At 45.3% G+C, this 24,993-nt stretch overlaps 1 protein-coding gene across 50 annotated transcripts in view; it reads right to left on the bottom strand.

Annotated features, from left to right (window-relative positions):
- Positions 1-4,585: 4,585 nt before the first annotated feature.
- The window catches only part of LOC119456799 (serine-rich adhesin for platelets-like), a 40,485-nt gene continuing 20,077 nt past the window's right edge, over positions 4,586-24,993 (bottom strand). For 2 of the 50 annotated variants that reach the window (XM_049669242.1, XM_049669268.1), the window contains exons 4-9: positions 22,305-22,372; positions 21,502-21,588; positions 21,269-21,412; positions 16,538-16,674; positions 8,023-13,885; positions 4,586-7,796 (exon numbers count right to left, since the gene is read on the bottom strand). In XM_049669242.1, the coding sequence (XP_049525199.1) occupies positions 5,025-7,796; positions 8,023-13,885; positions 16,538-16,674; positions 21,269-21,412; positions 21,502-21,588; positions 22,305-22,372 (9,071 nt within the window). In that variant the 3' untranslated portion in view covers positions 4,586-5,024. Of the gene's footprint in view, positions 7,816-7,977; positions 13,886-16,537; positions 16,675-21,268; positions 21,413-21,501; positions 21,589-22,304; positions 22,373-24,993 lie in introns of all 50 variants that reach the window. The other 48 variants (XM_049669283.1, XM_049669290.1, XM_049669287.1 and 45 more) reach the window with 48 other exon arrangements.

Below are 24,993 nucleotides of genomic sequence, written 5' to 3' on the forward strand. Positions count from 1 at the left end.
TATTTAACCGCGAGCAAACATGTACTTAAACATCCTTTCCTTGTGTATTATTTACTTTACACTTGTTGCCCACCCCTTATGTAATACCCCCAACCCTGGGGGCCTTTAAGGTAATAAAGTGAAAGTGAAAGTTGTGCTGAACGGTACTTCTTCTTTGGTTGAGGTCACATCGGGTGTTCCTCAGGGGTCTGTTTTAGGGCCGCTATCATTTTTTTGTTTATATTAATGCTATTCCTGCTGATATATCTTCAAGTTTACGTTTGTTTGCCAACGACTGCGTCGTGTACAGAAAAACAAAGAAATAGACTTCTATTGATTTGCAGACTGACCTTACTGACCACTTCTCATGTGTGAGAAGTGGAAAATGCAACTAAATGCGAAAAAATGTGTTCATGTATCCTTCACGAAAAAAAAAAATAAAAGAATAGAAACCCGTTGTTTTTTGAATAGTGATATTACTAACCAACAACTTATGTATACATTTTTGGGTGTGATGTTTTTCAGTAATTGTTCCTGGAATGCGCATTTGAACAATGTCGTCGCAAGAGCTGCCAGAACACTAAATTTCACCCTTTGCGGTCCGTTGTCAGGCAGGGCCCGACAACGCAACACGGCCGTAGCGGTCCGCTGTCGGGCACACCGACAAGGGTGTTTGGGGGTTGCATTTCGCGGTTTTTCTCACTGCAATTCGTGCGCATACTTTGTATGCATGATGCACCATTTCTTGAAGGATAAATAAACTTTGTTTGTTGAAGTTTACTTCTTTTTGCACTAGGGTGCAGCACAATGTTCAGCACAGCTTCTGGATACCAGAGCGTTCTCACTTGCGCGCAGAACCGCACGTTCGCGCAGTTCGCTGAGAAGCATGACCACTTTTCCACCGCGTGCGTTTTACGATGGTGCATTTAGTGAAAACTTCTAGAGGTTTCCATTGTCAATAGCTTTATTTTGAGGCGCACACAGCTACAGAATCTAGGTGAGAAAGAACAGCGACACCTGCAGTACTGCCGCAACCTCATCCAACAGCTGGTGGGTGACGTGAGGGCTAGAGCCAAAAAGCTGGGCACGTCTGCGTGGAAGGAGTGCGAGGAAAGGCTAGATGGGAGGAGCCATTTCATCTTCAAGCTCACAGGCCGAAGCAGCAAGGACTGTGCTGCTTGTAGCGATCAAAAAACAAACGGAGGCAGGAGGGAAACTGTGTTTTTCTGTAAAACCTGCAGTAACAACCCTGGCCTGCACCCAGGAGAATGCTTCGAGCGGTATCACATGCTGCTCAAATATTGGTAGAGGAGTTGCCTGCAGAATGCAAAAGAAAAAATAAATATCCTATGAGTTTTTATTCAACAGTTTGTGGTTTTCTTCGCGGCGCTACAAACTGGCAAAATAGTTTCGGACCAGGACAGCCGGAAAGTGGGTAAAAGTTTCGGACCGCAAAGGGCTCATCCAACAAAATTTGAAATCCTCACCCTCTACCCTAAAAAAACATTGCTTATTTTTCATTAATTCGTCCGATATTGGAGTATGCATGTTGTGTTTAGGACCCTTGCCAGTGTAGCAAGGCTGAATAAGTGCAACGTCACGCTTATATGTGTGTACTGTGCATGACCCACTGTGGCGCTACTTTGTATATATATATACATGTTCATTCTTTCAATAAAGTTGTTCATTGCCCGACACCGACCCGCACACATGGTGGCAGCGATGGGATTCTGCCGCCTGTGTTCGTAACGGACGACCCATTGCCACTTGAGAGGCATGTAATGAAGCCTTTCGGAGGCACCAACCTCACACAAGACGAGAATGTTCAATGACAGGTTGTCCAGGGCCCGACAGGTCGTGGACGATGCCTTAGGGACGAGATACATGCACAGGACGGCCTCGTGTTTCGAAGCAACAAGGTAATTGTACCGCAATCAAAGATATCGGAAATGATGAGTCTTCTTCACGCGGCGCATGTGGGAGTGGATAAGATGAAGGCGTGAGCAAGGAACGTGATGTTCTGGCCCAATATTTCGAGCAACATCGAGCAGTTCTGTAAAGTCTGCAAAGTGTGCCAAAAGCATCAGCCTCGAAACCCTAAAATGCCACTCCTGAGTCATGATGTACCCTCACTATCATAGGAAGTTGTTGGCCTGGACTTGTTCTCCTTTGAAGGCCATGAGTTCGCCCTTATTGTCGACTTCGACTCTTCTTTGAAATTCGAGAGTTTCGTACAACTGCAAGCTCCCTTAACACGTGGTGTTCTCAAATTTTCTCGCTCCATGGCTTGCCCAGTAAGTTGTGCAAGGACAATGGACCGCCTTTTCACAGCCGTGAGTTTAAGGACTTTCTCGGCACCTTGGGTGCTGATCACATCACCTCAAGCCCCTATCACCCGTGTTCCAATGGCATGACGGAGAGAGTGGTTCAGGAAGCAAAAAAGCTTTTAAAGAAGTGTTCCTTTAAAATGCCTGTGTTTCAAATGGCTTTACTTGAATGGCGCAATACCCCACGTGATGATGTGCTCCAGTCTCCCGTGGAGAGGCTGATGGGACGCCAGACTAGGGGCCGTATTCTGATACGTTCCACTTTGGCGAAATTTCTTTTTTCGCTTTCAGGCGCGTGCTGATTGGCTGGTTGAGCAAAATTGAATGACGTCGGGCTCAACCAGCCAATCAGCTCATCCAATTTTGCTAAAACAGCCAATCATCGCGCGCCTGAAAGCGAAAAAGAAATTTCGCTGAAGTGGAACGTTTCAGAATACGGCCCCTAGGACTCTTCTACCAGTACCTACCAGCCACTTGGAACCACGGACAATTCCATCTGACGTGGTCCAGGGCCGCCTTCAAGAAATATGCCAACGACAAAGGACCTACTACAATCGTGGCAGCAGGAACTTGTTGCCTGTGACGCCAGGTCAGCAGGTCACAGTGTACGATACAAACCAGCGGACCTGGTCTCCCACCATCGCTCTCCGACCAGCCGATGAACACCGTTCGACCATCGTCCTGACTAAGACGGCCGGGAACTTCGGCGCACAGGAGAGCACCTCCGCCTGGTAGACCCGCAACCGGAAGTGAGCCTCGTGCCCAAAGACGAATCTTCTACAGAGCCCCCTCAAGAACTACGGAGAAGCACAAGACAGCGACGCGAGCCCTGTAGGTACCCTCAACAAGAGACACGTTAACGTCTTAGCTTCCCTGTAAAAGGGAACATGTAGCAAGGCTGAATAAGTGCAACGTCACGCTTATATGTATGCACTGCGCATGACCCACTGCGGCGCTACTTTGTATATATATATATACATGTTCATTCTTCCAATAAAGTTGTTCATTGCCCGACACCGACCCGCACACAGCCAGAAAACCTTGATTTACCAAATCAAGAGAATACAGAATAGAGCAGCAAGGTTCATTTTGGGGCAGTACAAGAGATGGTAGAGCTGCACTGAAATGAAAGGTGAGCTAGAATGGGAAGCACTCTCCTCTTGCTGAAGAAAACTACGTTTGAAATTGTTATTTCAAATATATAACAAGACCAGAATTAACAGAGGCACTTATCTTAAACTACTGCACTATTATCTAAAAGAACTGATCATGACCTTAAAAATTCGAGAATACAAGAGTAGAACGAACCTTCATGCTAATTCATTTTTTGCTCAAACTGAAACAGTGGGATCGATTGTCTTGTGACCAAGTGTGGTGTATTAATGAAGACTTGTTTTTCTCCAAGTTGTAACCTCCCTGCTTACACACCTTTGGGCAAAGCGAGGTATCTCTGAATAAAGAATAAATAAAGATAAGGAACTACCAACTTTAATGTTCCAGGGTCACTTATCAGGAACCAATGGCTGCAGCTCGAGACATTTTTAGCACATTCACTGCGACATGGGTCATGGTCGGTTATTCTTCCTGTGCAACTGTGCAGGGCTTTCCTGCAGTGTGCAAGGGACATCTTTGCTAAAAATAAACAGAGAGGAAAAATTGTAGTCACATCTCATCTGATGCATCGTGGCTCCATATCTCTGCAGCCCGAGGAAGTTTCAAAGGAGCACAACCCCCTGGTGACTCGCCAGTGGGACACGACGCACCAGAGGAATATGACAAGTGACCCACCGATGGGTCACCATGCACAGGAATCTGGACTTATAGGACTTATAAAGTGCGGCTGCAGAGATTGTGTTAACTAGCTCATGTAAGCAAGTGCATATAATCCCAGGCAACCAACACACCAACTAGTGGCCACTGCTGTGATGGATTACAAGATACCACATTTTACTTAAGCACAGGATCACTGTTTCTGTTCCCAGGGTTGCATTCTCGAAGGAGTGCAGCACATAAAAAAAAACACTTGTGTACTGACTCACAAAGGTTAAGATTAACCTGTTGGCATCGCCCGATTTCCTACTCTACTCATGGTGGCAGCCCTTGCAGCCCAGGTGTAGCTTCTGAATGTGAAACCTCATCAATGTATACCATACAGTGTGGGCATGGCACATACTTTAACACTGTTACAATTGATGTTTGCTGCTGCTGTTCTGTGTAGTGCACTCACTTTTTCACTGCACCAAAGCCAACCTCCACAATAATACACCACGAAGCGAATCATTCCACAAGAATACTTCATTTATTCTACGAATAACAAAAAAAGCATATTTACACAATTTATAACGATGTTCAATGCATTATGTTCATGGTGTATACTGTAAACAAAAGGTAAGTGACATGCACCTTGTTCCAAATGAAAGCTGGAACACCAACCAGCCTCAGGTAAAACATTCACTGTGAAGACAATGCAACAAATATGTTTTGAGCTCTTGACTCATAGCTGTCCACATGATCCAAGAAAATCCAAGACACATGATCCAAGACACATGATCCAAGACGCATGATCCAAGAAAATGGCAAGCACCCATGACTTGAGCCCGCAATAGAGCCTTCGCTCCTCTGGAGGTCCTGTTTTGTGCCACCTAATGCCACAACACACAGTATCTTTCTTGAAAAGCAATCACTGCTGTGCACAATGTCCTGAAGAGCACGCGAATGCTATGTGGGTGGCCTGGGAGGTAGCTGGCCCACAGGTGGTGGCGGTGGTGGTGGAAGGTGTGCCTGCTGCAGCTGTTGAGGCTGCATCACAGCTGGACCAGCCTGTACAATCTGGTGTGGGTGGTACACGTAAGAAGCAGCAGTAGCATTGGCATAGAGGTGCTGCTGAGGAGGCACCTGCTGCACCTGCTGCATGGGCATAGCTTGGTGAGCCGCCTGGCCAGGTGCATAGGTGTAAGCTACCGTCTGCCCCAAATGTGTTGTGGCTGTATATGCATAGCCTGCTGCTGGGTAGCTACTATATGGAACAGTGTATCCTGCAGCTGGGTAGGTCTGCTGGGGCAAATGCACCTGGTACTGCGGGTAGGCAGCAGCCACGGTTTCCACAGCAACAGGGGGAGTAGGGGCGGCTGCTGAAGCCACTGCCGCAGCCACTGCTGAAGCTGCTGCCGAAGCAGTGGCCAGAGCAGGTGCTGTTGCAGCCGGTGGTGGTGGTGGTCGTTTTGGGGGAGGTGGGGGCGGCGGCAGGGAGTCTGCTACAGATGATGGTATGATAACCTTGACCTTTGTGCGGTGTTTGCGTTCACGAGGTGGCGGTGGTGGAGGAGGTGGTGGTGATGGGGCACCACCGCTAGATGGTGGTTCTTTGCCTGGCGGGATGCCATCAGCAAAAGTAACGGATTTCTTGGGTTCATTTGAGAGGGTGCCTCTGCCAGCTGGCAAGAGAATACCTGCAGGTGGGGGAGGGAGCACCAAGCAACGAACAGGTGGCCGTGGAGGTGGCGGTGGCGGCGGTGGCACTTCTTCTACAGAGCTGGACGAGCTCACAGATGATGATGATCCTTTGCGTGGCTTGAGCCGCAAGTAACGAGGCGGTGGAGGAGGCGGAGGCGGGGAGCTTTCTTTCTCTTCGGGTTGTTCTGCAGGCACTGCCAAGCCGCTGCCGAGGTCATCCGATGATGAACATGCCACTTCCTCGACAGCAGCAAGACATATATCTTCAGTGTCCACAATGGTTACAAACATGTCATCTGACGATGCAAACTTCACCTGCTCCTCTGTGCAGACATCACTTCCAACTTCTACCTCAGCACAGACCTCTGGTGCTGACTGCTCAGCAGGCAAACATTCTAAGCCATCTACATTTTCTGCCTGTGAGATCTGAGGAGCAGCTGACTGCATTCTTGGCTCAGAATTCGCCTGAACTTTGATGATGATGGGCCGTGACATACTCTTGCTACTGGACACTTCTGGCTGGGCAGGAAGTTCTGGCTTTTGGGATGCAGATTTATGCAAGCTGTGTTTTGAATCTTTCTTTTTAGGAGGAGACGGCAGAATTTCCTCAGCACTAGTAGACGTTCTAGCAATGTCACTGTGCCTTTTCCTGTGCAACCTCTTGGATGAAGAAGGTTGGCTTGGTGAAAGAGAAACATCACTGGTTGAATAAATTGTATGCACAATGCTTTTAGAAGAATCTGAGGAGGCAGGTGAACTTGAAACAGGCACAGGTGTACTTGTAGCTGCAATAGCAGATGACACTAGCTGTGGACTGGAACCAGCAAGTGGCACAGAGGTCTGAACAGATGTTAAGGACACAGGGGCTGGCACAGCAACAGGAGCTGCCAGAACAGGGACAGGAATTGGAGCTTCAGCAGCAACTGATGATACAGGTGTAGTAAGGGAGGCAGGAGCTGACAATGACAATGGCGAAGTAATGGGAATCCCAGCAGAAACAATGGACCCAATGGGAGCAAGAACACAAGATGCTTGGCTGTCTGCACCAAGGGCAGATGTAATGGCTGGACTAGGTGCAGGTACAGGTGCCAGAGGTGGTGGCACAGATGGTAAAAATGGAGAGCTGCTGACTTCACTCTCACAAGCCACTTCAAGGGCTCCAATGTCTTCAACAGGCACCTCAGATAAATCATCTTGCAATGAAGCTACCAGTGAAGTCTGCATTGGGATAGTGAACACAGGATCCAGGTCGTTCTTGCCTTCAGCTGGTGCTGCGCTGATGACATCTGGAGCTTGCTCAGGCTCAAGAGCATCTTCACTAGGCACTTCAACTTCCTGTGCTACCTCTACTTCAATACAACTTCCGAGGTTCAGCTGTTCCATGAACTTTTCATATTCAGAAGTCAAGTCCTTGTCAGCCCCAAGTGGTGTCATCTGACTGGTTGCCATGCACACTAATTCCTCTGGCAAAGCAGTCGTGCTTGGGCTGGCAGCAACAGCTACATCTTCCTTTGGCTCTTCTGCTTTCATGATGGTTCCCGCTTGGGGTTCGCGATTCTCAGCTACAGTTTTTATGGCTCTTTCCACCTGTAGTTCACGATTCTCAGCTACGGTTTTCGTGCATCTTTCTGCCTGTAGTTCACTTTTCTCAGCCACGGTTTTCATTGCTCTTTCCGCCTGTCGTTCACTTTTCTCAGCTACGGTTTTCGTGGCTCTTTCCACCTGTCGTTCACTTTTCTCTGCTATGGTTTTCATAGCTCCTTTCGCCTGTCGTTCACTTTTCTCAGCTACGGTTTTCGTGGCTCTTTCCACCTGTCGTTCAGTTTTCTCAGCTACAGCTTTCATAGCTCTTTCCGCCAGTCGTTCACTTTTCTCAGCTACGGTTTTCATGGCTCTTTCCGCCTGCCGTTCACTTTTCTCAGCTACAGTTTTCATGGCTCTTTCCACCTGTCGTTCACTTTTCTCAGCTGCAGTTTTCATGGCTCTTTCCGCCTGTCGTTCACTTTTCTCAGCTACGGTTTTCATGGCTCTTTCCACCTGTCGTTCACTTTTCTCAGCTGCAGTTTTCAGTGGCTCTTTCCGCCTGTCGTTCACTTTTCTCTGCTACAGGTTTCGTGGCTCTTTCTGCCTGTAGTTCACTTTTCTCATCTGCAGTTTTCGTGGCTATTTCCGCCTGTAGTTCACTTTTCTCAGCTATGGTTTTCATGGCTCTTTCCGCCTGCCGTTCACTTTTCTCAGCTACGGTTTTCATGGCTCTTTCCACCTGTCGGTCACTTTTCTCAGCTGCAGTTTTCGTGGCTCTTTCTGCCTGTAGTTCACTTTTCTCAGCTGCAATTTTCATGGCTCTTTCCGCCTGTAGTTCACTTTTCTCAGCTATGGTTTTCGTAGCTCTTTCTGCTTGTAGTTTGCTTTTCTCAGCTACGGTTTTCTTGACTCTTTCCGCCTGTCGTTCACTTTTCTCAGCTACGGTTTTCGTGGCTCTTTCCACCTGTTGTTCGCTTTTCTCAGCTACAGTTTTCATGGCTCTTTCCGCCTGTCGTTCACTTTTCTCAGCTACGGTTTTCATGGCTCTTTCCGTCTGCAGTTCACTTTTCTCAACTACACTTTCCACAGTTTCTACATGAGCGTTTTCAATGTCCGCTATGATCTCGTTTGTGATACGTGAACTGTACTCCAAGAAACGAGTTTCTTCCAGAGAAGTCTCAGTATTTGAAAGTAGGTCGACCATATCGTCAGAAACATCCATAGCATTAGGTGAGGGCACGTTCTCTTCTTTCTCTATCTCCGGCAGCCTGACCTCTTCCTGACTGGAGCGTAAAACTTTATCCTCCATAAAACATTTTCTTGGACGAGTTGGTTCATTACTGACTTGTTTTTTCGTGCTACTGTTTTTTCCTTCATCCTCCCATTTATGTTCCTTAGCAGCTTCTTTTTCTGCACTTTCTACTGTCGTTTCAGGTTCAGCTGTCAATTGCATTTTGTCTTGCAATGATTCTCTCTTTACTGGTACAGCAAGTGGTGATTTTGATGGCACCTCCGTGTTCACTTCTGGTGGTTCACGCTCTGGGGTTCTTGGCACAGTACCTTTTGAGTGGTGTGTTGCACCAAGAGCTTCTGAACTGGCTAGCGTGGTTTCAACACTGCACTGTTTGGCTGCGTCCAACTCTGTGTTTGCCCACTGATCGCTGATTGCCATTTCTTCAGGCACATCCTCCTGATCAGCCTTGGAGTGACTTATTTCATTTTCAGAGTCCAGATCCTTTGCTGGCACTTCTGGACTGTCCATGTTATCGTACAGGCACTGCAAAGCCTGAAGTCCTGACATTGCATTGAGGTCGGGAGATACAAGGTCAGTGACATCTGATTCCTTTACTGCTTCCCTAGAAGGTGACGTTACTTTCTTTCTATCTGGAGCATCCAGCGGTACTTCCTTTTTCGACTTGTGTACTCTACTACGGCCGTCCTTTTTTGCAGAATCTTTTGGCACTTCGCGAATGTCTTTCTTTTCTTCTTTTTCCTCAGAATTACTAGCTACAGAAGTCCTTTTCTCCTTCTTTACATATGCTACACTGATCTTGCCATAAATAGGGTTGCAGCCATATGAAATAAATGGTTTGCTGTTAGTATATCTAATAAGAGCCATAGGCCAGCTGATTTCTTTCTTTCGATCAGCTGTTTTCACTTTGATGCAGTCGCTGCCTTCTTTCCGTGCTTTTTCTAATGCTTCACCTTTAAGTCTCTCCCTCTCTTTTGGGTCCAAAATGGCCTCTTCCTTAGCTTTTTTTGCTCCTTCTTGGTCTTCCTTTTTTGTTCTTTCCTTTTTGGTCTTCTCCTGCTTTGTAACAGACCTTCTATGCTCTGCAGTAGTGGTATTGGACTTAGGCAATCGATGACTGGTTCCTCTGCTATCAACCTTGTTTGCTCTTGGTGCATCCTGCTCGGAGGCTCTTTTCTTACATGCAGGCTCATTACTTGGAGATGGCTCACTCTTCCTTTTATGCTCCTTACTTCTCTTGCTGTCAAGTTTGTCGGTTGCTTTGTCATCACTCGTAGGCCAGCGACTGCTTGATGGGCAGTCCTTCTTGTCTTTTTTTGTATCACTGTGCTCAGTGCTATCTCGGCGCTCAGTACTGACAGGGCACTCAATGTGGTGCTCTGCACTGCTACGGCGCTCGGCAATGGCATTGCAGGGACTCTTGCTTGAAGGCATCTCAACAGTTTTTTTGGTTGAAGGTTCACAAGTTCCCTTGGCTGGGCCACTTGTAATAACTTTAGTAGCAACAAAATCAAGCTTCTTGGCTTCATTATCATCAACTTTATTTTTATGTGAACATTTAGAATGCTCTGTAGTCTTGCTGGGTGCATCTGCAGCACCAATACGTGCTTCATCCACATCAGATGTGTTTTTTTCAATTTTCAAATGTTGATCTTTGAGTTCACAGGGGACATCAGCGACATTCTTTGAGGACAGTTCTTCTAAACCTTTAACACTGCAGCTCTGTTGCAGCTTATCCGAAGCTTGCTTGCTTGTTTGTGCATCATATGCAGGTTCAATTGGCTCAAGGTGAAAGGTCGTTAGCACATTCAAATCTTTGTCAGCTTTTGCTGCCTCCTTCACGATAACTTGCTCGGTGGGACCTCTTGAAGCACTAATTTCCTTGACAAGCTCCTGTGGTGGTTTTGAGTCTTCAGCTGTGCGTGCGGCATGTGACACACTCCCAATGTGGAATGTACTGCCTGAATGCTCCGAGGTCTGGGTTGTTTGCTTGCCTATGGTCAGTATGCTATCAATGCCAGCAGTCTGTGTGAGCATGGTGGCACATGCTTGCACAGTCTTGGCAGTCTGTGCCTTCTTCGCCATTCTAGCCATTTTTTCCTTAAGCATCTTGGACTTCAGCTTCAGTTTCTTCCTCTTTTTCTTCAGTTTCTGAGGGCACTCCGAAGAAGAAGAAGAGGATGAAGATGATGAGCTGCTAGAGCTGCTTGAACTAGAGCTGGAAGAAGACGAGCTGCTGGAACTCTCAGAGTCTGAGCCACTGCCTGAACTGCTTGAGCTACCACTCGTGCCTGAACTGCTGCTACGTGATGAACTTGAAGATGATGATGAGGAGGAGGACGATGACGATGATGAGCTCGAACTAGATGCTTTAGGCCTCCTCTTTCGTTTCTTTTTCTTCTTTTCCTGTGGCTTGTCTTTTGCGGTCTTCCGCTTCTCCTTAGCTGCCTTGGCAGTTTTCTCCTTGACAGGGGCTATGAGGTCCATGGTTGATAACTCTGTGCTTTCAGGCTTTGGCTTCTTCAGTTTACTTGCTTTGCTAGTCTTTCTGTTATTTCCTGAAACTTCTGCCTTGCTTTCCGAGTTCTGTCTCTGCACTGTCACAAGGGCGCTTTTCTTGGTAGCTTCTATTTCCTCTAAGAACTTCTGCTGTGCCTTAATGGGATCATCACAACTTCCAGAGTCATCACTAGCTTCCTTAAGCTTCTCAGTTTGACTTTCAAGTTGTTTCTGACCAACTGCTTCGGTGTCTTCATGAGTTTTCTGTGCTTCTTCAGGCAACAGTTTGTCAATGCATATCTGTGATGGGGAATCAGACTTCGGCATCTGGCAAAGTTTGCTCTGACTGTCACTTTCATCCAACTTGACAGAGCAGGTTGCTAAAAAGATGTGTTGCTCAGCAATGTCGTCACCACGAGTCTCAATCTTGTCATCACAAAGTGACACCTTCTCAGTCAACACTGTTGAAAGCTTACATGGTGAATGCTGAAACATGTCTGCACTATCACAACTGTCTGCTTCTCCAAGAGTGTCGAGCGGGCTGTCCTCGCACATTAGGTTTAACACTGGCTCATTTTTTTCTACGCATGCACCTGCTTCATCAGGTTTTTTATGGCATACAGTTTGCGAAGTGCTCAAATCGGAAGCTTGCTTTTTGTCTTGCTTGCAAGTGGTTTCTGGCGAACGTCTGGGCCCTCTAGCAGCCTTCTCTTCTTCTTCATCCTGTTGATCACCAGTAGATTCCTCCTCACCATTCACTGCTTCTGTAGTGCCATCATCCTGAGGTGCTTCTGGACTCGAAGCCTGTGGCTCTGCACTTGCTGTTTCCATCCGTACTGTGTCCTCCTTCTTATGGTCGTTAGTAGTGGCATGCTTTTCTTTGCTTTTCTTGTCATCTGCCGACTTCTCCTTTTTCTTCTGGCTGTCAGCATTGCTTCTTGCACGGCCCTTTGAGTAACTTACTCGCTCCCTGCTCGGTGACCGCTGTTTGGCTTCCTTCCCACCCTTATGAGTGGCTCTGTCTTTGCCTCTATCCTTGGACTTGCTCCTCCGCCGCTCCCTCGACCTGCTCCTTCTTGTGTCCTTGGCATGGCTTGCCTTTTTGTCTCTAGAGCGACTTCGCTTTCCATCCTTGGACCTGCTCCTCTTTTTATCTCGTGGGGAACGGCTGCGGTGGCGCTCTCGTGATCGCCCCCTTCGTCGATCCCTGGATCTACTTCTCCTTCGCTCCCTTGAGTGGCTTCGTTTCTTGTCTTTTGAACGACTCCTTTTACGTTCACGGGAACGACTTTTCCTGTCTCTGGAGTGCTTAACGCTGCGAGGACTTCTGCCGCGATCCTTCTTTTCTGTTTTGGCACCACTAGTTGCACTCTCTTTCTTCTTGCTGCCATTTCGAGATGAGACATCGAGAGACTCTGTCTTGCTTTTGGCAGACCCTTCACTCTTGTCACTAACTTTAGAAGGCTGCTGCTTTTTCTTCGCATCTCCACGACTTTCTTCAGAATATGCTTTACTGCCTGTGACATCAACTGGTTTCTTGGTTCCATCCTGTGACTCATTTTTAATTTTTTTCTCTGGAACTCCTTCCACTGCATCATCAGGAAGCTTGAGCTCAAACTTATCACTCTTCAAAAACTTCACAAATTCGAACTTTGGCTTCACCTTAAACCTCTTGGGAGGGGCCACAAAGTAAAAGTTACTGTCTTCCTGCTGCTCAGGTTCGGTGGATGGCTTCTCGTTTTTCTCAGGTTCTTCGGCGCTTTTACTCTCAGCAGCACCCGCCTGTGCCTCTTCACTTGTTGTAGCTGCAGCAGTCACTTCTGGGCCTTCCTCATCAGGCTGGTCATCGTCTTCCTTGAACAGCGCACTTGAAATGGGGGCCACTTTTCCAATGTTTTTCCGAGCAAAGCTGAATGACAAGGCACCCTTGACTGGCTTTGTGACTGTAGTAGCTGCCCTCTTCACTTCGAGGGCTTTCTGCAGGGGCTGGTTTGAAGTCAAAGAGAATGCGATGAGTCGCTTCTTTGCCAACGCTTTGCCAATGAGCAGCTTAGACTTGGACTCCTCGATGAGGGGTGGCTCTGTTGCAGGCAAGAGAACCTCCGTAGGTGGGGTAGGTGGGGTAGGAGGTGGAGGCACCTCGGACACCAAGGGCTGTGGCAGCTCGGACACTGAAGGCTGTGGCAAGTCGGGCACCGTAGGTTGTGGCAACTCAGGCAGAGCAGGCTCTGGAAGAGCAGGTGTGGGCTCTTCTGGCGAGTACTTCTCTTGACCAGGGTCTAAGATGGTAAGACCTAAAAATGGAGGTGGGGGTGGGGGAGGTGGAATGTCGGTGGGAAGGGGAATCTCACTAGGCAGTGGTGGCAGTTCGAATATGTTAGAATCGGCAAAGAATGTTGTTTGCGGGATGTTTGCTTCTTCTTCTTGTTCGTCTTCTGGCACACTTCCTGGTGGACTCTGAGCTTGGCTGTCAAGGTCTTGTTCCTTTTTCGCATTGATTTCATCGTCACTTGAATTGGCATTGCTGGAGTCCTGCTGGCTTTCGTCGGCATCCTGCTGGCTTTCATCGGCATCCTGCTGGCTTTCATCTGCTTCCTGCTGGTTTTCATCTGCTTCCTGCTGGTTTTCATCGGCTTCCTGCTGACTTTCATTAATGTCTTGCTGGCATTCATCAATGTCTTGCTGGCATTCATCGATGTCTTGCTGGCATTCATTAGTGTCCTGCTGGTATTCGTCACTGTCATAGAAAGTGGGAGACTGTGATGATGCTTGTGGCTTTGTTTCATCAACGTAGTCCACCTGCTGGAAACGTCCTCTAAACTTTTCTCCAGTTCCCATTTCGGTGGGTCCCCTATAGCAAGGAAACAGCAATCATTTTTTTTAGAGAGAGAGTCAGCACAACAGCATGATAAAAAATAAACATGAAGGGCTAATTCTTTAGTTTAGGAATGAGTAAACTTGGGCATGTATTTATTTGAACACTCAACTGATGGTTAATAAATAAAGCAAACACAGTGAAACATTTGTAAATATGCAGGCCTTGCAATTATAGACCAGGCCCCATCATAGGGGGCGGACAGGACTCTCACATGAGAGAGACAGCACGTCTTCCTGGAGTTTATTCTGACGAAGCAGAAGTTACTCGTTTGTGACTAGCGCTTGCTCGTCTAATACCTCATTTTCCTTTTCTTCCTAGTAAGAAACACTGTGTTTCTACATCGCTATAAAATACATATTTGAATGAACTATTCATAGCGAAATATTTAGCGCGCACAATAGACAAGGACACAGTGAAGGTGGAGGAAACACGAGCGCTTACTCACAACTGTTTATTTTTTGGAAAGAGACAGAACATAAATGCACCAGCTATCTGCACTGAGCATGTGCAAAAAGAGTCATCAGTATATACAGAAACAGAGTACAAAGGTTCAACCGGTATTCAAGAATGCAAATTCTTTGTCAGTGATTGCAATCGATGGTTGACTGATGCATTTTCAGCACACCTTTTGATATGAAACGCTTCTGTTATTTCACGTGTTAGTTTGTTTTTATCTAAAAACAAAATATCAGTGTACAAAAATGCCAGATCACAAAGACATAGATTACAGTGGTTAGACAAGTGCGAATAATTTTGTTTACCGAGAGAAAGTTGATGTTCTTTTAGATGGGTGTTCGTGCACTGACCGGTTTGTCCTATGTACATGTTGCCTTGCCACAGGTTAACGGAAGCCAGTACACAACACCTATTCTGCATTTTGTAAGTTTTTGATCTTCTTTTAGACCGCAGCTGCATTTTCTTACCCTATTGTCAAACTTTTTTGAAATAGCTTAGCACAGTTTTTGCACCTTATGAGTGCTGAAAACCACTTCAATGCCACACCGGCTAGCAACATTCTTTAGCCCATGAGAAAAATAATGGACGAAAGGCACAACTGCAAGGCGCTTCCTCTTCGTGCTATGCCTGTTCCTTGAATCTGTGGGTTGTACATCCTTTACTATCTTAATTATTTTAACACGAAAGTGTTTTATGCCGGGGTCCACCAAGACTTCACTGACGTATTTCCGTCACGGAAATACGTCAGCTTACAATGTACACGAACATAATACAAAGAAAGAAACCAGAAGAAAAAGTTCCACAAACATGCAAAATTTGGAAATCGAACCCACGACCTCTCGGTCCGCGACGATAGATCGCCGAGCGTTTAACCCATTGCGCCACAAACGCATTTGCAGAGAGCTACACAGACGCGCCTTATATATCTAACACTCCTCCGTGTACCCGCGCTCTTGCTCGGGGCGGTGCCGCCGCCTACGAGCAGAAAAGAGAAGTACTGCATTATGACACTAACGCGCACCGACAGTGAACGCTTCGGTGGTCTCAGCACTACGACGCCTCGATGCCAGCATTCGAAGGGACGCTGGCATCAAGAAGCACTACCAACGCCACCTAGGTGGCGTTCACCGTACTCAGCACAGCGAAGCGTGGCCTCCGCAATTAGCTCTGAAAATGTTTCTGAAGTTGATCGCGGAGGCTGCAATTACGACGCGCTGTACGCGCTGATTTGACTCGGTGACGATTCAGTTACGTGCTTTGTCTTGCGCGTTGTATTAGTGTGTCAGTTACGTGCTTCGTCTTTCGCATTGTGCTAGCGTGTGCAGCGTAGTGCAGCTTCCATATGCACGACGGTTGCTCATGGTCATCGACGTTGGTAGTCGTGATGGAGGAGACGTGCCACCAGGCGTCAGCGTGGGTGCATCAACGCCTAAGGGCGCTTTAGCCACAAAACACCAATAGACATTATATATCAATGTGCAATAAACATTACACTACTTCTGTGAAGACACGTTTCACTTTCGTGTTCTATACCGATTCCTATATAAGAGGGATCAACCACATTTTTTTCAACCGCTCTGCCAATAATGTGTTCCAGGAATCCCACTGAAGCTAGCCTTGTTACCTGATTGGCAAAGCTTTCTTTTATTCGGTGGCAACAAGATTGTGCACGCTAAATATTTCAGTATGAATTCGTACCAACTCGCACAACTATCAGTTCTGCTGAATAACTACTGTTCAGATGAGCAAACCTTTACAGCATCCCCCACATAGACCTCAATTTGAGTGAACACTTTCTTCAGGTTCCCTGAAGTTTATTCATGCCAAGTTTCACTTCATTGGGAGAGCAGGAAATGTAGCTGAGAGCAGCAGAAAATCTGCAGCTGACACGATACTGTCAGGTTCAGCAGGGGTATTGAATCAGCACCAGAATAGTTATTCTACAGTAGATAAAATTCCGTATATAGTCATGGTGCTTTGATCTTTCACAGCACCACAAAAGAACTTTGGAGTAGACATTATAGCATGACACTGATGCTTATTCTGCTCACACACTGGCCACATGATGTTCCGAAGAAACAAATCAACATTTCAATTAAACTTTCCTCATACCTTAGGAGAAAGCGTGCCTAAGGCTAGCAGTGAAGAAGAAAGAAAAGCAGAGCTCACCGCATCACTGCCACATGAGCTCTTAGCTCTGCCAAATGCTGGAGACGTCGCTGCTCCTTCTCACGGCCCTTGTCCTCACGTTTCACCTTGGACAGCACATTGCGTCCAAACTCCCGCTGCTTGAGCTCCTTGAGTCTCTGCGCCAGCCATTCAGATTACTAGTCAGTGAAGCATACGTTAAACCTATGTCCCACTAGTGTTACTTTCATATTGAAGGTGGTGGCGGGCAACGTGTTGATTGATTAATTGCTTTGTGTAGTTTAACATACAAAATCAACACACAAGCAAGTAAAAAAAAAAAAAAACATTAAAAACAGTTCAGCTGCAAATCGATCAGTACTTTCAACCTCAAAAAAAAAAAAAAAAAAAAAAAAAAAAAAAAAAAAAGGGCTCGTAGGAGGCCGGTGTTGCAAAGCTGCCCACATTTATTAAAGCATTCTCATTCCGGCTTGTAATGCACTCCCACAACCTTATGCTCAGCTGAAAAATGCCATAGCCACCACTGCGATGAGTCAGTTAAAAAATAATAATAAAAAGCAGTTTAGTTGCAAATATAGATTAGTACTTTCAGTCTCCAAAAAAGGCTCGTAGGAGGCCGGTGTTGTGAAGCTGCCCTCATTTATTAAGGCATCCTTCTTCTTCTTCTTCTTTCTGGGGTTTTACGTGTTCCGCGTTAAACAGATAGCCGCGTTAGATCATGGAGTGTACTACAGTGTGTAGGCTATCCAGTCTTCTTCTGTTGTTGTACAAAGTGGCGCCACTGCTGTGGGCAGCACCACTACAAGATCAGTAAAATGAACTACAGTTAACCCTGCTTATAACGAACCTCTGTATAACGAAGTCCTGGGTATAACAAAGTCCTGGGTATAACAAAGTTTTTCTATTCCCCGCCGTTACTCCATAGAAGCACATGTATTTGAGACCTCTACGTAATGAAGTGGCAGCGAAAGACCCCCTCGAAAAAACGAATTTTCCCTGCCGACAACCCAGAGATATTGCCCCAAACTTTGTCATTTTTGTGCGAGCAGCAACCGGAAGCACCTTCTGCGCCGCAACGGAATGCGAAGCGGCAGTGTCACGCTTGGCGCGCTCGAATTCACAGCAACTGCGAGGCGAGACGGAGCGCACGTCTGCGTGCGTGCGAGCGTGCGCGAGGCGGGCCTGCATCCCTCGACCCGGCGATCTTGCCGCTGCAGGCGTGACCTTTCCCCCTCCCTTCATTCAAACCTGATCCCACCGCTTGCTGCAGCTGGCCTAGCCCACCAGGCCGGCACTCTCCTTTTCCAGTTGATGTTGCCGAAGGAAAAAAGAATGTTTTTCTTTCTTTTCTTTTTCAATGCGCTGGAAGCGCCAGTCTTTGGTTACTGTGCTGGTCTCCGTGTTTCACTTCACTAACCTTACACTAGGTGACAGTATAAGACGCTACGACGCCATCGTGTTGCTTGCTCTTCGTTTCCGACGCCTCGCGCTTGTGCGAAACGACAGGCATCCACGCATCCAGTACCTGGTGCGACATTCCAAGGATGAGTGCTTCGACGAAGAAACGCAAGATATTGACTTGCATTTGTTTACAAGCGAATGTTTACAAGTTTATATGGCTGATAAAACTACTATCCTTACTTCGTATAGCTGTCTGCTAATTTGCTGTCGCAATCAATGCTTCGCCTTTTGGGCGAAACTGGGACTTTTTTGTTCATTGCCACTTTAGTGTATTGGGAGTAAATCTTGAGCGATAGTTGTATTTCTGTATGAAAGCATGAGGTGCGCAGTACTGTAAAGGATTTTTTTTCCCTCTCTTTTGGTCACGGAAAACGAGTGTGCGTTACAATCGAGGGTGCGTTAGAATCGACTAAATACGGTAAGCATCTCTTTTTCAAATTTTCGTGCCGAACCTGCATATAACGAAATCCTCTTTATAACGAAGTTTTTCAGGAATTTGTCAATTTTGTCATATCCAGGTTCAACTGTACCAGTTTCAATTGCACAAGCAAGGTGCACCAGTGAATGACAGAAAACTGCTGCAAGTCCCCCACAAAGGTACATTTGTTGCACCTCAAATAAGAGAAAATGAAGGAAGGCAAGAGGGTTTATGAAGGTAACATCTAGCAGGCTACCTCACAGCGGGGAAGGAGCCAACAATACGCATCAGGACAAGAGAGAGAGAAAGGAAGGATAGGGTAGAGTGGCATACACTATGAAATATATGGCACAGTAAAAAGTGGTCATACAAATAACTTGGTCGCAGAGAGCAAAGTGATGCCTAGTATGATCAATTCAGTATTTCATTAACTTACTTATGTAAATTCACAGTTCTCCTTTGCATTTAGTTTTCAGCACATATGAATGTATAGTCAAACGCCTCCACAACGAACACCTCTACAGCGAAATGACCTGTACAATGAAGGACTGATTAGGTCCTGGTTAAATTCCTATCTTTCACATGTATTGTGAATGCCTCTATAACAAAGACCACTACAATAAATTTGTCAGTATAACGATGGAATTTAACACTTTCGTGACCGTGCCTATTCCCGTCGACAGTATTTTCTCGATAGTACAAGTTCGAATTTTGGCGCTTCTCCGAGCACTTTGGACAGCTAGCGCCATCGAGCGGGTTAAAGAGAGACTATTTTATCAGTTTCGAACTTGTGTTTCTCTTTTTCACTGCGCGGAGATTTTTAAAGCGCCTGCATAGTCGGGGTGACGAGCGCTCGTCGTGTGGCATCTACGTCGCGCGCGCCCGCTCCACGGAAACGGCGAGTTTCGACGGATTCCGACGCATCTGGGCTCGAATATGCGGATGATCGTAGCAGCACAGACTCAGAAGACGACTTTGATTCGTTGGACTTCAGTACGGACAACGAATGTGCGGCAAACCGCCCCGGAACATCGATGGGTATCTGCCGTTGAGTTTTGCTTTCTTCACGGACCGTGTTATTGCTGCCACGCATCGATGTAAGGATTTCCAGCCTGTTCTAAAGGTCACAGTTCTTATCTGCAAGGTGTAAACGTCGTTCGGACGGGATCATTTGCCGGCGGTCGCGCAGAGAGTCGAGTTTTGTCCACGAAGACGGCCGGGAGTACACCTTGGAATCGCGCTCCAGAGTGCTGTGTGTACCCGTGTGCCTCAAGAACTTTTGTAGATACAGAGCTTATATTTGCAGGCTGATTTCATATATCCCTTTTCTTGAAGGTGTATATTTCGATTTTTTAAAATATCTTTTTGTGCAAAGCAGCATTGATGTTTTTATCGATCTTTTTCGTTTTGATGCAATTTTTTTGTTTTGATAATCTTTTCGTAGTAATTTTAATAAATCTGCTGTTTGAAATTAATACCGTTGAAAAGATAATTTCTTCTTCTACAATTTGATGCCATACACTTCAACATGAATCATTTCCTGTGGCAGGAAAAAAAATAATTGCCAGACTACCCGAAAACTACCGATTTTCCAGCGGTCAAGAAAGTGTTAAGCGTCCCCGATGGCCGATTTGTTGCTTTAAAATGAACGCCACGTAGTGGTGCCTCCATTGCCCTCCACAGATGTCACTAAGGTGCACTCTGCGCTAACGCTAACGGCAGTGCTAGCGATGCATTTGAAGGGTGTGCCGATATCAGAAGTCCTGCAGCACTCCCCCAAGAATGGCTCGATGCGTAGTACGCTGCTTCTTATAACACATCAACGAGTACCACTGCTAATGAATACATTGAAGTTGATGGCGACGTGATGACGTAAACATAACTGACGATCGACTTCTTCAAAGCCATCTAAAGCAGAACAGATGTGAACGTCAATGAAGGCAACACAATTGAAGATCCTGCACACCAACATAGTATTTTGACGGCAAGGGAGGCAATAGCGGAATTCAACGTTTTGTAGCGCTGTGCAGCTCCTGCGTTTTGCCGTAGAGCATGCTATGGACTTCGGTGCAATAAGAATGGCTACAGTCGGACGGTATGATTGTGAGCGGTATGATACACAACTTTTACAACGAAGTGACCTGTATAACGAAGGAACTTAAAAGCCCTGACCCCTTTTTTATAAAGGCGTTTGACTGTATTTTATTTAAGCCTGCCGAGACATAGAGGGCTGTTGACAAAAGGAAAAAGGTGATTACATCTTCCAAAGAGTTTAAACACACCATTGTTGAACTCGTAATATATAATGTCTAGTGCAAAACTGTTGAAAAAGATACAAAACCCAGAATCCATAGGGCTGGTAATCCAGCACAGCACAGAAGTAGATTCATTAGTCTACAGGCAACCAGTTGCAGATACCAAGAGTGCTATTTGATCTACCATTTGACAATCAGTGATCACTCAAATGTCATCAACTGCATGGTATTCACAGCAAGCTGCTTCATGTTGGTAACCAAATGCAGCAAAGCCCTGATTTTGGCCAGTAGGTGCATATTTAATGAAACAGCACTTGCAACAGGCACAAAGCAGGGAGGTCAGGTCCATGATCTAGCCTTAGCGATTATTCCTTTTATGATTTGATATTTTTTGTTTTTGCTAGTAGCAAAACAAGTATACATGTTGGATTTTCCCCCATACATAAACATCACTATTGCCAGTCAGCACTTGTTTTTGTCATTTGCTTTATGTTGTGTTATAAGCACAGCTTCTAATGGCAACCTTTTCCTTTCAGTAACATGGCATGAACTGGCACTTGCATAAAAAACCCTGCGCACTGTAATCCCTCCAGGTTGCACAGCTGCATTGACACATACCTGTTTGTGAGCATGGTCATAAGAGTTGATGTGGTTGTCAAACTCCTGATGCTTTGTGTACTGTTTGTCACAGAGGTCGCAGTAGAAGTTGGCTTTCAGGGTCGCCAAGGCCTCCTGAACTACCTTTTCTTTCTCTTGAACGGCCTTGAAAGAGTAAAAAAAAAAAAAAAGATAGGCAATTTAATACTTTGACCAGGAGAGGATGCTTCCCGGTGAAGAATGCTTGCAGTCACCTTGTACTTAAGTTTGAGCTCTTCTGTCTCCTCCTTCTCAATCTCCAGTGTTCTCCTTTTCTCTGTTGTCTCCTCTGCATAGTCCATCTGGAAGTGCACAAGTACGAAAAGAAAAAGGTGTCAAGGCAGGTTCCCAATACCTAGAAGGTTACACCTTAGAGGTTTAACTAATGTATATTAAAAACAACTTACAAGCATAAAACTACAGCTAAAGAGAGAGGATTGCAGGAAAACTGAGAAGTGATCAAACAAGTGATGTTGCTGGAGCAAACGTTCCAAGAAACAAACTTGTCCTCGTTAGGGCAACAACAAAGTTGTTGCCTTGGTGAAGACAAGTCAACTTCTAGAAACGTCAGCGCCAGTGACATCACTTGTTCGACAACTGTTCATCACTACAGCTAAAGGAGTATCATTTATGTTCATAGTCAAAACAAGTTCAAAAGAACTTGTTTAGTGACCCAACAAATTTGAAGTCATTCAAGGTCTAGATTTCAACATTACAGCAATTACACCGTTGCTCCTTCAAGCCTGTTAACTTCAGATAATACACAATAGTTTAAAGTTCTGCACTGCCACACCAATCACATCAGCAGCAGATTACATTTTGGCAGACGTGAAAGATTTACTATTGGGCTAGGTGCATTCCCACACTTTAATATGAGATGGTTCTTTTATTACAATTTAAGAAATTGTACTTCTAACAATTAAAAAATATGAAAATTTATATGACACAATGCAATCTGTATAGCCTTGTCAATAACTAACACTGGAGAATAAAACAGAAGTGGTTAGAGGATTCGTACTTCCATCTCCATTCGTCCAAATCCCATGATGTCTTCCTTGAGGATAATTGGCAAGGGATCGGTACGTCCTGAAAAAAAGATGAATCCACTTCTTTTGCACTGTACAACTACATACCCTGCCATCTTCCTTGATGTAGGTACATCACACAGATTACTGTGGCCAGCATTAAAAAGGTGACAGTCAGGCTCCAACGAATATATAAACAAGAAACTTTTTCAATTCTTATCTACACTTCTGTTGATCCCCATTATGCTTTATAAAATTCAATACAAATGCTGCAACTAAGAATTTAATTGAATCAATGTTTCACAAACTCGTTACCACAGCCGAAAATTGGCCTCAGTCAACCTGCTTTCCCGTCATGTCTGAAAGGAAAAAATTTTCGAAAGAACTACTACTCAATGCATTCAAGTGCTGCAGCCTTCACATGACTGCCAGTAAAGAAAACCTTCTGGAGATTCATGAGTATGCAACACTGATTATTCTGTGATTGTAGTTGCCAACATCTAGGCATAGATGAGCAAATTCCAAGAAAAAAAATTTGAAGGAACGATGATGGCTGGTTGTTAAAATTGCACAGGTGCCTCGTGCATGCCCCTGGTACTTGGTGCTGAAGAAATTGTGCAGCTCTTCGAAGAATGTGCAACTATCAAACAAACATTGGACTGGGTACCCAGCTCATCTTTCTGAATGCATTTGTTATGGTGAGCCTTTTTTCATGCAAAAGGAAAGCGAGGCAACAGAACAAAGCCCGGTTTACAACAATACTTTATTCACAACAGAGAATCATTTGTTGATCAAAACACTGTGAACAGGCTCTGCTTGAACTTTTCCAGCAGCTTCCATGGCGGCGATGAAGCTTCTACTTGTGTGTTGAACAGATGGCAGCATCCATCCTGTTCAAACAAAATATGAAGGGAACATTAGAAAAGGGAATCTGGGAAATTAACAGTAGACAAAAACATCAACGTACCTGTACTTTGCAACCTCATATTAAAAATATATTATCACAACTATATTCGGCTAGTCCACTCATAATGTCAATTATTTGTCAAATCTCTCTCCCACATGATCAATTGAAGTATAAAATATGTCCAGAGAAATAAGCAGTATTATAATGACCACAATTGGACTACACTGTATATATACCATTACTACTTGTAATTGAGTGTTCACAAAGCTGTTTTGTGCTGTATCACTAGTTTGCTGAACAACAAGCATGAACATGACAGGAATAACAACAACAACAACAATAATAATAATAATGAAAGAAGTTCAAAAAGCAATCATTTTGCACTTGTAAGATCAATATAACAGTAATATGAAAATTATTATTATTAAATATCATAGTTATCATTAGCTGCTGTAAAAATTGAAGCAAGAAATCAACCTGAAAAAGAATTATATATTTAACCCTCTGATGCTACCAGTTAACTAAGATTGCATAGTGGAACATCAGGTTTGATGGCAATTCTGTCATAGTGGTTGTGCCTAAAGTTCATAACAATGGTGGCACACTACACTACAATGCAGCTGCAAATGCATCTAGTATCTCACGGGCAGCTTGCACATACTGACCATCCCGACTACCGCAACCAATTTCACATGTCATAGCATGTGCGTGAATGTATTCACTAGTCACTATAGTTGAACCTCGTGTGAAGGCGCATTCGGCACGAAAATAACTTTGCTATAATTGATATTCTTTATAAACATGTATTCAATTACACACTAAAATTGGTGAGAGGAAATTATATTTACTTCTTTATATCCGATAATTCTTTATACACAATGTTTCGTTGTACCAAGGTTTCACTGTGTGTTCATCTTCAACAGCGCCACTTAAGACAGGGACAAGCAAAAGAACATAAGACTATGTCGACTCACTGACCTTCCCTGTCTAAAAGTGTATGCTTTAGCAGGGCGCTACAAGCTAGAACTCGGCACGGCTGACGCGCTTATGCTTCGCTCATGTTTTTATAAGTGTTTTCTTCGCATTGTGAGCCACTTTTCACTTACTACACCGAAAAATTAAACTCAAAGCAGAACCCCTCTTACAAGTGATAACTTAAAAATGTGATCTCTCACCACTACGCATATAGCTTTAAAAGATGGTGTAAACCCAAACTAGGGAGCACCAACTGAGATCATGCTGACATAACCAGAGTGTCAAACTAAAACTTTTTTCATTTCGGTTCGCTGAAAACAGTTCAGTTCCGGTTCAACTCCAGAGCGAGAAAATGGTTCAAGTTCATTTGCATAACTAAAGACAGCACCTCCTCTATACTTTCAGTGCCCGGCGAAAGAGCGGCGAACAATAGCTCTGCCGTCGACGATAGTGCAACACATTGCCGCCAGGTGCCTCCACCTAAACAGGGTTCCCGACGCTGGTTTAGCAGGGCAGCGGAGGGGTGGAGGGCGGTGCGCACGGTGGCAAGTGACAACGCAGCGGATAAAAACACAGCAAGACGTATTTTCCCGCTTTGTTTGCCGCAGATCTGGATAGGTGATGATGTTTATTTCAACATATCTTGGAGGCCCCACGAGGAGCACTGAGTAAAGGTATCAAAGAAAAGCCCCCAACTGAGAAAAACAATTAACCGAAAGACATCCGAAGCAGTACAGATATTACAGAATGTGAATGGATGTGAAAAGCAGTTGTCTTTTTCTGGTGCCAGTTGATCCGTA

This window comes from Dermacentor silvarum, chromosome 6 (genome assembly GCF_013339745.2).
Source record: "Dermacentor silvarum isolate Dsil-2018 chromosome 6, BIME_Dsil_1.4, whole genome shotgun sequence".
Lineage (NCBI taxonomy): Eukaryota > Metazoa > Arthropoda > Arachnida > Ixodida > Ixodidae > Dermacentor > Dermacentor silvarum.